Source organism: Hemiscyllium ocellatum, chromosome 2 (assembly GCF_020745735.1).
Source record: "Hemiscyllium ocellatum isolate sHemOce1 chromosome 2, sHemOce1.pat.X.cur, whole genome shotgun sequence".
Taxonomy (NCBI): Eukaryota; Metazoa; Chordata; class Chondrichthyes; order Orectolobiformes; family Hemiscylliidae; genus Hemiscyllium; species Hemiscyllium ocellatum.
Genome location: NC_083402.1, coordinates 152789382 through 152802221, shown reverse-complemented (window position 1 = coordinate 152802221; position 12840 = coordinate 152789382). Strand labels below are relative to the sequence as shown.

The 12840-nt window shown below is 41.9% G+C and overlaps 1 protein-coding gene across 3 annotated transcripts in view; it reads right to left on the bottom strand.

Annotated features, from left to right (window-relative positions):
• LOC132829666 (A disintegrin and metalloproteinase with thrombospondin motifs 19-like) overlaps window positions 1-12840 on the bottom strand; it is a 520482-nt gene that overhangs the window by 112950 nt on the left and 394692 nt on the right. For all 3 annotated transcript variants that reach the window (XM_060847015.1, XM_060847030.1, XM_060847023.1), the window contains exon 18: window positions 1724-1877. In XM_060847015.1, the coding sequence (XP_060702998.1) occupies window positions 1724-1877 (154 nt within the window). The remainder of the gene's footprint in view (window positions 1-1723; window positions 1878-12840) is intronic.

The following is a 12840-nucleotide window of genomic DNA, read 5'->3' as shown; positions in this document are numbered from 1 at the left end:
AACAATGGTGATAGCTAGACAATATGTTGAAGGTGTTAGCCCCCTGTGTTCTCTGTCTATGACCTGATGTTTAGATTGATTCTAATCTATAAAGTGAGATAACAGTGTTTTACATAAATTCATGCAGTTTTTGAGCTCAGAGTTCTACATGAATGTATGCAGCTTTTGAGCAAAGTGCAATGTAACTCTGCAAGTACAAATTCACCCCACACAATATATGTGTGCATGTGGGTCTGTGTGTGTGTGTCAGTCTGGAGTGGGGGTTGTGGGGGTTGTGAGTGTGTGTGTGTGTGTGTGTGTGTGTGTGTGTGTGTGTGTGTGTGTGCGCGTGCGCATGCAGTGGGTGCAGAGTGCCTTAAGTCTGTGACAGGGTGCATGTGGGAGTGTGGGAGTGTATGTGTCTATAAGAGTGTGTGTGTGTCTGTGTGCATGTCTGTGTGTACCTGTGTCCGTGTGTGTGTGTAGGAATATCTGTGTGTGTGTAGTACAATGATGGTCACCTGTAATGTGACATGACCCAAGGTCCCGGTTGAGGCCCTCCCTATGGGTACCGAACTTAGCTATCAGCCTCTGCTCGGCCACTTTCCTCTGCTGCCTGTCCCGAAGTCCACCTTGGGTCACCGAAGGTCCGAGGCTGAAAGTCCATCCTCCAAGGTGGACTTCGGGACAGGCAGCAGAGGAAAGTGGCCAGGCAGAGGCTGATAGCTAAGTTCGGTACCCATAGGAGGGCCTCAACTGGGACCTTGGGTTCATGTCACATTACAGGTGATCACCATTGTACTACACACACACATACATACATGCACACACACACACTCCCACACTCACACATGCACCCCCTCACAGACTTAAGACACTCTGCACACACTACATACATACATACATACATACACACACACACACACACACACAAAGACCCACATACACACATATATTGTGTGGGGTGAATTTGTACTTGCAGAGTTACATTGCACTTTGCTCAAAAACTGCATACATTCATGTAGAACTCAGCTCAAAAACTGCAAAAAATTTATGTAAAACACTGTTATCTGACTTTTTAGATTAGAATCAATCTAAACATCAGGTCATAAACAGAGAACGCAGGGGTCCAACACCTTCAACATATTGTCTAGCTATCATCATTGTTAACAGCTAACCCGAGAATGCAACTATAAAAAGAAGGGTTTTGTGATTTGCACATGAAAGAAGTAAAACTATCACTGTATTCTAACAGATGAAAGGCTTAACAGACAATCAATTTTTCAATGTATAATTTCAGTTACATCACACTGTAAATTTTTGCTGTAAATTCTGTGTTACGATTGAGCCCTCCACAATCACCTGATGAAGGAGCGTTGCTCCGAAAGCTAGTGTGCTTCCAATTAAACCTGTTGGACTATAACCTGGTGTTGTGTGATTTTTAACTTTATCAATTAGCAGTAATAGATAAGCTGAAAAGAGAAATGAGAAACTAGAACAGATGAAATGTATTTGTACATCGCAAATTTGGATCCAGTTAAGTTGGATTTTCTTATTTATATTTTATGTAAGGCTATGTAATTTTTTATTATACATTAATAACGTTAGTTGATAAGCAACCTCTAAATCAGGCAGTAAATACTTTTGCATTACTTCATATATGCCCTAAAAAATGATTTCTGACTAATATTATCTTGCAAGTTTCGATTTCAGAATAACGTGTAAAAAAAGTTTGTTTCCAAACCTCCTCCACACATAGCACCGCAATCTTCCCAACCAGAGTGAGTCCACATAAAGAGAGGAGCATTGGCCTTTGCACTATGATTTCCTGGACCTGGCTCGATTGGAATTGTGTATTCATAGTGAATGCCATAATTCTGGTCATTAAAGAGTAGCACCTGCAAATTAATAACAAAAGCAAAGTCAAATAAATGCCACAGGATAAAATACATTACACGATACATTGGAGTTAATTACATTGTCCATGCACAGTGACGTTTCAGGCAATAAAGCAAATAAATTATACGCTTAATAAATAAATACCAATTTAGAGGTTGGAAGATTATGTTCTTTTACTTTCCAATTTTCTACTGCTTTCTTCTTTACAATGAAACATTGTTCTAGACATTCTGGCAACTTTTCATTGCCTCATTGATGTAGCCATTCCTCATGAATAAACTTAGTTAGGGCGTCTTAGCACTGTGGCACAGCAAATATCATAATTCTTTCATCATGATCTGATACACCTGCATTTCCTATCCTATACCAGTACATGGGTGAATAAATATCATAAAATCGAACATTATTTTATTTAAGACCTAAGACATAGGAGTGGAAGTAAGGCCATTTGGCCCATTGAGTCCACTCTGCCATTCAATCATGGCTGATGGGCATTTCAACTCCACTTACCCGCATTTTCCCCGTAGCCCTTAATTCCTCGAGACATCAAGAATCTATCAATCTCTGCCTTGAAGACATTTAAAATCTGGCCTCCACTGCACTCTGTGGCAATGAATTCTACAGGCCCACCACTCTTTGGCTGAAGAAATGTCTCCGCATTTCTGTCTGAATTGACCCCCTCTAATTTTAAGGCTGTGTCCATGGGTCCTAGTCTCAAATTATTTACTTAATAACTTACTTACCAGTAGCTCAGTTTGAAACTGAAATACATACAAAACATTGCTCAATGGGAAAAGACCATGTAGCTTGCCTTTTGCAATTCTGGTAGATGGAACATACAAAGGGAGTGGAACTGTCAATAAACCATACTGATCAGTCTCCATCTATTAGTCAGGACACCCAGTGTAGTGACTGTAATGAGGGCAGCCAGGTTGATGTCATAGAATATGGGTTCCCTGACTGGGGCTGTTAACCTGGTCCAGTCAGGGAGCCCTGGCTGATAGATATAAACAGGCGTGTCAGAGGTTCTGCTCACTCTAGGATGTGGTTCTGATGGAGCTGGATCAGTATCAGGGATCCTCCATGTATAAACAAAGGGTGACTTGGTGATGGGATACCAGCCTCTGTGGAACTTATTTCACCCAGAAATGAGGCATGGTATACCTCAATGGGCTTTGGATACAATTGATTAAAAATTATGTGCTGCTTCTAAGTACATTCAGTACAAGTCTTGTCCCAAATTATCATTTTTTGAAAGGAATTCTCACCAATTTGTACTTGAATGACAACAAGATCTGTTTCCATCATCTTTTGAAGGAACCTATGTTGCTGAAGGTTATAGGAGTTCAAATAGTTTTAAAAGTATCTAGATATGTACTTGAGAGTTTGTGCCTCTATTACCCTTTCAGGCAGCTAGGTTCAGATGTCTACTACCCTTCAGGTGAACAAATCTTTCCTCATATCCCCAATAATCCTTCCACAAGCCACTTGCAATCAGGGGCCCTAAAAATTGGTGGCTCTGCTGAGTCCTTCCCATTCATCTTTATACTGATATCTCACAAGCTGCACATCTTCATCAAACCTTTCCTTAGCATGCCCTGATCCAAGGAGAATAGCTCCAGCCTAAGCTATGTATCCTCATTGCAGCAGTTCTCCAGCATGGGCAGCATCCTGGTGAATCTCCTGTGTACCTTCTCTAATGCAATTACATCTTTGTTATAATCAGGTAATCAGAACCCCCATATATTTCTTATGCTGTGGCCTATAATAGTTTACATTGTTCCAGCATTACCTCTCTGCATTCCCTGGTTAATAAAGTTAATAAAAGCTCCATATCCCTTTTCAACCACATTAGCAACCTCTCATCCAGCCTTCAGGGAGCTGTGTACTGACTCCAAACTCCATCACTCCCACTGCAACTCTCAGTATTCTCCCAGTCATTGTGAAACCTTATGATTTGCTTGACCACCTCTCACTTCTTTGAGTTCAATTCCATTTGTTCTTCTCTGCCATCTCAGCAGTCCGTTTATACCTTTCTGCCTCATTACCAATCACATGACCCAATTTTAATGTCAAATGTCTTGGTCACACTTCCAACCTTTAAGTCCAAATCATTACTATATACCATAAGCAGCGATGGACCTAGAATTGTGTCCTGTGGAACTTAGAGTCATAGAGATGTACAGCATGGAAAGAGACCCTTCGGTCCAACCCGTCTATGCTGACGAGATATCCCAACCCAATCTAGTTCCACCTGTCAGCACCCGGCCCATATCGCTCCAAACCCTTCCTATTCATATACCCATCCAAGTGTCTCTTAAATGGTGCAATTGTGCCAGTCTGCACCACTTCCTCTGGCAGTTCATTCCATACATGAACCACCCTCTGTGTGAAAAAGTTGCCCCTTAGGTCCCTTTTATATCTTTCCCCTTTCACCCGAAACCCATGCCCCCTCGTTCAGGACACCCTGACTCAAGGGAAAAGACTTGTCTATTTATCCTATCCATGCCCTTCATAATTTTGTAAACCTCTATAATGTCACCCCTCAGCCTCCACACTCTAGGGAAAACAGCCCCAGCCTGTTCAGCCTCTCCCTATAGCTCAAATCCTCCAAACCTGGCAACATCCTTGTAAATCTTTTCTGAACCCTTTCAAGGACAGCGAAGAGGGTTACCTCAGATTACAACAGGATCTTGACCAGATGGGCCAAGGGCTGAGAAATGGCAGATGAAGTTTAATTCAGATAAATGAGAGGTGCTGCATTTTGGGAAAGCAAATCTTAGCAGGACTTATGCACTTAATGGTAAGGTCCGAGAGAGTGTTGCTGAACAAAGAAATCTTAGAGTGCAGATTCATAGCTCCTTGAAAGTGGAGTCGCAGATAGATAGGATAGTGAAGGTGGTGTTTGGTATGCTTTCCTTTATTGGTCAGAGTATGGAGTACAGGAGTTGGGAGGTCATGTTGTGGCTGTACAGGACATTGGTTAGGCCACTGTTGGAATATGGCGTGCAATTCTTGTCTCTTTCCTATCGGAAAGATGTTGTGAAACTTGAAAGGGTTCAGAAAAGATTTACAAAGATGTTGCCAGGGTTGGAGGATCTGAGCTACAGGGAGAGGCTGAACAGGCTGGGGCTGTTTTCCCTGGAGCATCGGTGGCTGAGAGGTGACTTTATAGAAGTTTACAAAATTATGAGGCGCATGGATAGGATAAATAGACAAGTCTTTTCCCTGGGGTCGGGGAGTCCAGAACTAGAAGACGTAGGTTTAGGATGAGAGGGAAATGATATAAAAGAGACCTAAGGGGCAACTTTTTCACGCAGAGGGTGGTACGTGTATGGAATGAGCTGCCAATGGAAGTGGTGGAGGCTGGTACAATTGCAACATTTAAGAGGCATTTGGATGTGTATATGAATAGGAAGGGTTTGGAGGGATATGGGCTGGGTGCTGGCAGGTGGAACTAGATTGGGTTGGGATATCTGGTCGACATGGATGGGTTGGACCAAAGGGCCTGTTTTCATGCTGTACATCTCTATGACTCTAAGTTTCACAACATCTTTCTGATAGTGTGAGAAACAAAGCCCACTGCCAAATAATTTTAGTCTGAGTCAAATTCCGAAGCAGTCTTTATTCATACGTTCTTGTAAGAGTGGGTGTCCACAAAGTAGGCACACTGCTGAACAATATCATCGCATTTTTATACAGTCTCTGAGAGTCTCTCGGTACTTCCCCTTTCACCTCATTGGTCGATTTTGCTAATTTGCGTAGCCTATCACAAGCCCTAGCTTCATTCCGCCTCTGTTTGCTTTTCCCCATACTCTAATTCTATTGGCCCCCTACCCATGTTTATTTCTTGCCTTATTTGGTTATCTTTATCCTATCCAGTTCCTTGTACCTGACAGTTGCAGTTGCTCTGTGCAGCTGCTAATCTAATCACATCCACATCTGTCTGTGGTCTATTGTTAACGTGCACCCCCGTCCCTGTTAGTTGAGTCATATGACTTCTGCTGAAGCAACACTGAGTCTTATGACTTCTGAGTATGTGACTACTGCAGAAGCAACACTTCCACACATTTTCCAATAGGGAGGAGACCAGAATTGCACACAATATTCCAACAGTGGCCTAACCAATGTCCTGTACAGCCGCAACATGACCTCCCAACTCCTGTACTCAATACTTTGACCAATAAAAGAAAGCATACCAAACGCCTTCTTCACTTTCCTATCTACCTGTGACTCCACTTTCAAGGAGCGATGAACCTGCACTCCAAGGTCTCTTTGTTCAGCAACACTCCCTAGGACCTTACCATTAAGTGTATAAGTCCTGCTAAGATTTGCTTTCCCAAAATGCAGCAACTCGCATTTATCGGAATTAATCTCCAATTCCCTGGAATCAGCATTATAAAACAACTGCTGACCATTTCTTCTTGCTTGCTGTAGCTGAGGAAGCTTTGCATTCACTTTTTGTACATTACCTTGGATTCTATAGACTTTCTTTCTAAACCAGTCTGCATGTGGGACCTTGTCAAAAGCCTTACTAACACCTACATAACCAGGCCAACTGCACTCTCGTCATCAATCCTCTTCGTTATCTCGGAAGGATATTCAATCAAATCTCACCTGACACAATCTTCGCTAAAAAGTACAGGCTGACTTCCTTCATTACTCCCAATCTTTTTAGGGACAGTTATTTTCTTCTCTCAGAATTGATTCCTATAATTTGCCATGCAATTATTCAGTCTCTCAGTCTAACCTGAGAGGTTGGACTGAGAGACTGAATAATTGCAAGCCAAACTCTCATTTCATTTTTCAAACAAAAATACATTAGTAACCTTGCAATCCTGCATCACCACAACTACGTCCAGTGAGGATTGGAAATTGTAGTGAGAGCGTCCACTATTTCCTCCCAAGCTTCTTTTAACACTCTGGGACACATTTAATCCAGGTCAGGTGTTTTATCCACTTTCAGGAAAATGAATCCTCCTACTACTTATTTCCATTTGTTTATCACATCTGCTCTTTCACACTCCTCTTAATCCACCACTTTGTCTATGTTGATTTGAAGATGCCGGTGTTAGACTGGGGTGTACAAAGTTAAAAATCACATAACACCAGTTTACAGTCCAACAGGTTTATTTGGAAGCATTAGCTTTCAAGGTGCTGCCTCTTCATCAACCAACACCTGATGACGGAGCAGCGCTGTGAAAGCTAGTGCTTCCAATTAAATCTGTTGGACTATAACCTGGTGCTGTGAGGTTTTAAAACTTTGTCTACACTGGACATCTTTTGTAAAGACAGGCGCAAGGTATTCTTTAAGAACCAAATCTAAACCTTTCCACGACACCTTATGTTTTTGGTCTTTTAAGGGCCCCACTTGCTTTAGTTATCCTTTTACTTTGAGTGTATTGATTGAACATGTTCGGGTTCTCTGTGCTTGTTAATACTCTTCCTTGCCTGCTCTTTGCTTTGCTCATCATTTTTTGATTTCATTCCTGCACTGTCTATATTCTTCTTTATTTTCTGCAGTAATGGGTTCTCCTTGTCTAACATAAGCTTCACTTTTCAGCCTTTTTTAAACTGTTCTTTCCCTGACATCCAAGAGGTTTGGGGTTGGCTGTCCAACCCTTCCTCTTTATGGGGACATGTTTCCTCTCAACCCATAATGTTCCCCATCGAATGCGCAGAACATCACTTTCACATAACTTATCCAAGTTGACTCTTGTTAAATCATTTCTCAGTTTTGTAAAATTGGTCTTTAAAATATTTTTAAAAACTTTAACTCCTATTCTATCTTTGACCTATTCCTTGATCATGGCCCAATAAACTGAATTATGATCATTATCACCAAAATGCTCTCCTACTGCCACTCCTTCCACCTGCCCAACTTTTTTTCCTTAAATTAAGTCCAGAATTGCACCCTACTTTGTTGGACTTGTTACATACTGTTGTATTATGCCTCAGGGTTAGTACATCTTTAGGAGACATGCTCATGATATTATCATTGCATCATAGCATGCAATGTAAGGTACAAAGATCTCATATTCTGTCCTACCGTAGATCAACTAAAGTTTGACATCATAATGTTAGCCCAAGCTCTTTTGTGCCTCATGAATATTATGTTTGTAGAGAATAGTTAGTTACAATACATATCTGTTGAATTATTCAATATCACGTTATTCACTCCCAGTTACTTATGTTACGCGAAATAATATAAGCATTAATGCATCAGTAAAAGGTCTGCCACTTTGCCTACACTTAGCATGCCGACACAGAACACAGAAAATCCAGCCTGTCCAAACCATACAAGAAACACCCAAAAAGCCTCAGCATTTACTGAACAGACTGACAAGGAAACCAGACATGACCATAGTCACTTGCAGACCAGGAAATACACTTCCCAAGACAAACTAACACTAAAATCTGATTGAAGATTTGTAGCTCGGGTATCCGTTGTTGTGGTTCTGCTCGCCGAGCTGGAAGTTTTTGCTGTAAACGTTTCGTTCCCTGGCTAGGGAACATCATCAGTGCTGTTGGAGCCTCGTGTGAAGCGCTGCTTTGATGTTTCTTCCGGTATTTATATTGGTTTGTTCTTGCCGCTTCCGGGTGTCAGTTTCAGCTGTAGTGGTTTGTATATGGTGTCCAGGTCAATGTGTCTGTTGATGGAGTTTGGGGATGAATGCCATGCTTCTAGGAATTCTCTGGCTGTTCTCTGTCTGGCTTGTCCTATGATAGTGGTGTTTTCCCAGTCAAATTCATGTTGCTGGTTGTCTGAGTGTATGGCTACTAGAGATAGCTGGTCGTGTCGTTTTGTGGCTAGCTGATGTTCATGGATGCGGATTGTTAGCTGTCTTCCTGTTTGTCCTATATAGTGTTTTGTGCAGTCCTTGCATGGTATTTTGTAAACATGTAGGACAATATATAGGACAAACAGGAAGACAGCTAACAATCCGCATCCATGAACATCAGCTAGCCACAAAACAACACGACCAGCTATCCCTAGTAGCCATACACTCAGACAACCAGCAACATGAATTTGACTGGGAAAACACCACTATCATAGGACAAGCCAGACAGAGAACAGCCAGAGAATTCCTAGAAGCATGGCATTCATCCCCAAACTCCATCAACAGACACATTGACCTGGACACCATATACAAACCACTACAGCTGAAACTGACACCCGGAAACGGCAAGAACATCCATCAACAGACACATTGACCTGGACCCCACATACAAATCACTGCAGCTGAAACTGACACCCGGAAGCGGCAAGAACAAACCAATATAAATACCGGAAGAAACATCAAAGCAGCGCTTCACACGAGGCTCCAACAGCACTGATGATGTTCCCTAGCCAGGGAACGAAACGTTTGCAGCAAAAACTTCCAGCTCGGCGAGCAGAACCACAACAAACTAACACTAAGCTTCCTGGACCCAATCAACATAGCTGTCCCAAAGCCCTAAGGGCAGTCTCGTACCCCAGTGATACCAAAGCCACACAAAGGACAGGCCAGACAGAGAGGCAGCAGAATACCTTGCTCACAGGAAAGAAACAATGGAAATACCTTACTGCTTCAACAGGGACATTCTCACCTACCTTTGAAGAGAGCTGAAATCTCCTGATCCCATCAAGAACTGTTCCATGCTGCCAGGATGTTACATTGGATTGACAATCAGGACATTCTTCTGATAACTACTTTGCGATTATCACCATTATAACTGGATTACTTAATTTTCAAATACATTGCGTTTTCCCCATTTTAGTCAACCTAATTGCACAAGATTCCTATAAATCCTGGCTTGATTTTCAGCTTGAGGAAGGGAGATTCAGCCACCTGGACAGACTGTCTGCACTATTTCAGCTTAGGAGAAAGTGAGGTCTGCAGATGCTGGAGATCAGAGCTGAAAATGTGTTGCCAGAAAAGCGCAGCAGGTCAGGCAGCATCCAAGGAACAAGAGAATCAACGTTTCGGGCATGAGCCTTTCTTCAGGAATGAGGAGAGTGTGCCAAGCAGGCTAAGGTAAAAGGTAGGGAGGAGGGACTTGGGGGAGGGGCGTTGGAAATGTGATAGGTGGAAGGAGGTTAAGGTGAGGGTGATAGGCCGGAGTGGGGGTGGGGGTGGAGAGGTCAGGAAGAAGATTGCAGGTTAGGAAGGTGGTGCTGAGTTCGAGAGCTGCTCCTTGGATGCTGCCTGACCTGCTGCACTGTTCCAGCAACACATTTTCAGCACTATTTCAGCTTAGTCAATTTCTCTTCCGCAATAGCACTGTGTTAATAAACTGTTCGTTAATTTCGCTTCAATCTGTATTTTATGATCTCTGCTTTATTGGGCTAATTTCTCTGACAATCAGATAAACCACACTGTTGTAAACTAACTCACACCATGTACACGTTCTCCTTATAAAACATGTTCTCCAGAATGTACTTTCAGAATTCTGCTCACTCCATTCCATTTATAGTAAAGCTATCCGAGTTAATATTGGGATGATTAAATCTCCTATGATTCATTTCTTATTGCTTTAGTATTTTCCAGAGGTTCACTTGTACATTTGCTCTTCTATCTCCCCACAACTGTTGTGTGATCTATAGTACTGTCCTAATGCATGACACCTCTTAGGTTCCTTAAATTAATCCATATGGCCTCACTTGATGATCTTTCTATTATATCACAGAAACTTCAGCCAAGACTGATGATGCTAGTCCATTAGAGTGACTTGGGAAAGGTTGGTATGAAGTAAAACTTACAAAGGAAAGTCCTGTGGCCGGAGATAGAGAAACCTGTGGAACTGTTTGTTGAAACAGGTCCTGGATACCAACTTGAGAGTTCATTGAATACACCAGAAGCTGTATGCAGCACATAGTTAATAACAGGATCACAGGAGAATGTCGTGGTTATCCTCTTACACCCAGTTCCTTCAGGAAAGTCCATACTAGTGATGATTGACTACTATAATTAATATCATGAGTATGTGATAATTAAGTTTTTAGGCAGATAAAATGGTGCTTACACTGTTTACAGTATTTGCAAGGCATGGTCTAACAGTCACTTGGTATTCAGGCAGTCAGACATAATTCATGTTGTAGATCTAACATGCAAGTCATTGACATTCATTGCAGAGAAATCCTTAAATGGTTATAAGCAAATAGGAAGGTGAAACATCAAAACAAGTTATTCGAGAATGATTGAAGGTTGTGTGGGCTAACACCACAAATTGCAAGGTGTTACATGTGGCCATGTATAGAGCAGGTTCACATACCACAATAGAAAACAGCCTCACTGAATACATGAAAAATATCAGAGCCGACAGACACTAGTGTTAACCAGAAAATTCAAAATCATAATGCTGAGAAAAAAGGTGCTGCAAAGTTTTATGCAGGCCACAAAGCAGGAGCTCAACAACCTGACGTGATATTCCGTGATAAATGTTTGCTGAGGCAAGAGATTCCGAACATGTTGGATTCATCATCTTACCACAAGCCATATGTTGTCATTGCCAAATAGTAAACAGGAACACTGTCCGACAGATCATCTTCATGTGTCAAACTATATGGTGACAGAGGCAAAGCAGATGATGAACCAGATGTAGGTTCCTATGATCCAGATGTTCAAGTCAGTATGATGTTGATAGCCAGCAGGCATCTTTCAACACCAAGGGAAATACATTGGTTCCACAGCGATGATGAGAATGTGATGACCAAAATTCTTGAGACCGTAAGCAAATCATGGTGTGAGGCGCAACCACCGAAGTGATATGAAGATGCTGTGTAGTAATCATGTGCAATACTAAAAGCATATGTACCAAATACTACCCTGGAAAGCAAATGTATTGTAAAAAAAAAGTCTAACACTGAACAAAAGGCTGAAGATATAAAGAGTTGCATTTCACTGAAGTTACTTGAAGTTCATAATTGATGGAATTTATCTACCCATTGAGTAAGGAAATTAATGATTTGTAAAGTTTGTTTGTAAAACATATTGCAGTATGGTTTTAAATATGAAATAGAATCATCGTGAAGTTGTATAGCACGGAAACAGACGATTCAGTCCAACCCGTCCATGCCGACCAGATATCCCAGTCCAATCTAGTCCCATTTGCCAACACTTGGCCCATATTCCTCCAAACCCTTCCTATTCATATACCCATCCAAATGCTTCTTAAATGTTGCAATTGTGCTAGCCTGCATCACTTCCTCTGGCAGCTCATTCCGTACACGTACCACTCTCTGCATGAAAAAGTTGCCCCTTAGGTCTATTTTATATCTTTCCCCTCTCACTCTAAACCTATGCCCTCTAGTTCCGGACTCCCCTACCCCAGTGAAGAGACTTTTTCTATACATCCTATCCATGCCCTTCATGATTTTATAAACCTCTATAAGGTTACCCCTCAGCCTCTGACGCTCCAGGGAAAGCATCCCTAGCCCAATCAATCTCTCCCTATAGCTCAAATCCTCCAACCCTGGCAACATCTTTGTAAATCTTTTCTGAACCCTTTCAAGTTTCACAACATCTTTCCGATAGGCAGGAGACCAGAATTGCACACAATATTCCAACAGTGGTCAAACCAATGTCCTGTACAGTTGCAACATGACCTTCCAACTTCTGTACTCAATACTCTGACCAATAAAGGACCAAGAAATGCCTTCTTCATTATCCTATCTACCTGTGACTCTACTTTCAAGGAGCTATGAACCTACACCACACACCTGAGGACCTTACCATTAAATGTACAGGTCCTGCTAAAATTTGCTTTCCCAAAATGCAACAAATCGCATTTACCTAAACTAAACACCATCTGCCACGCCTAGCCTATTGGCCCATCTGGTCCAGATCCCATTGTAATCTGAGGTAACCCTCTTCGCTGTCCACTATACCTCCAATTTTGTACATTGCTGTACATCTCTATGACTCTATTTGGAATTTTTTGAAGATGTGCCCAATAGACTGGACGAGGGTGAATCAGTAG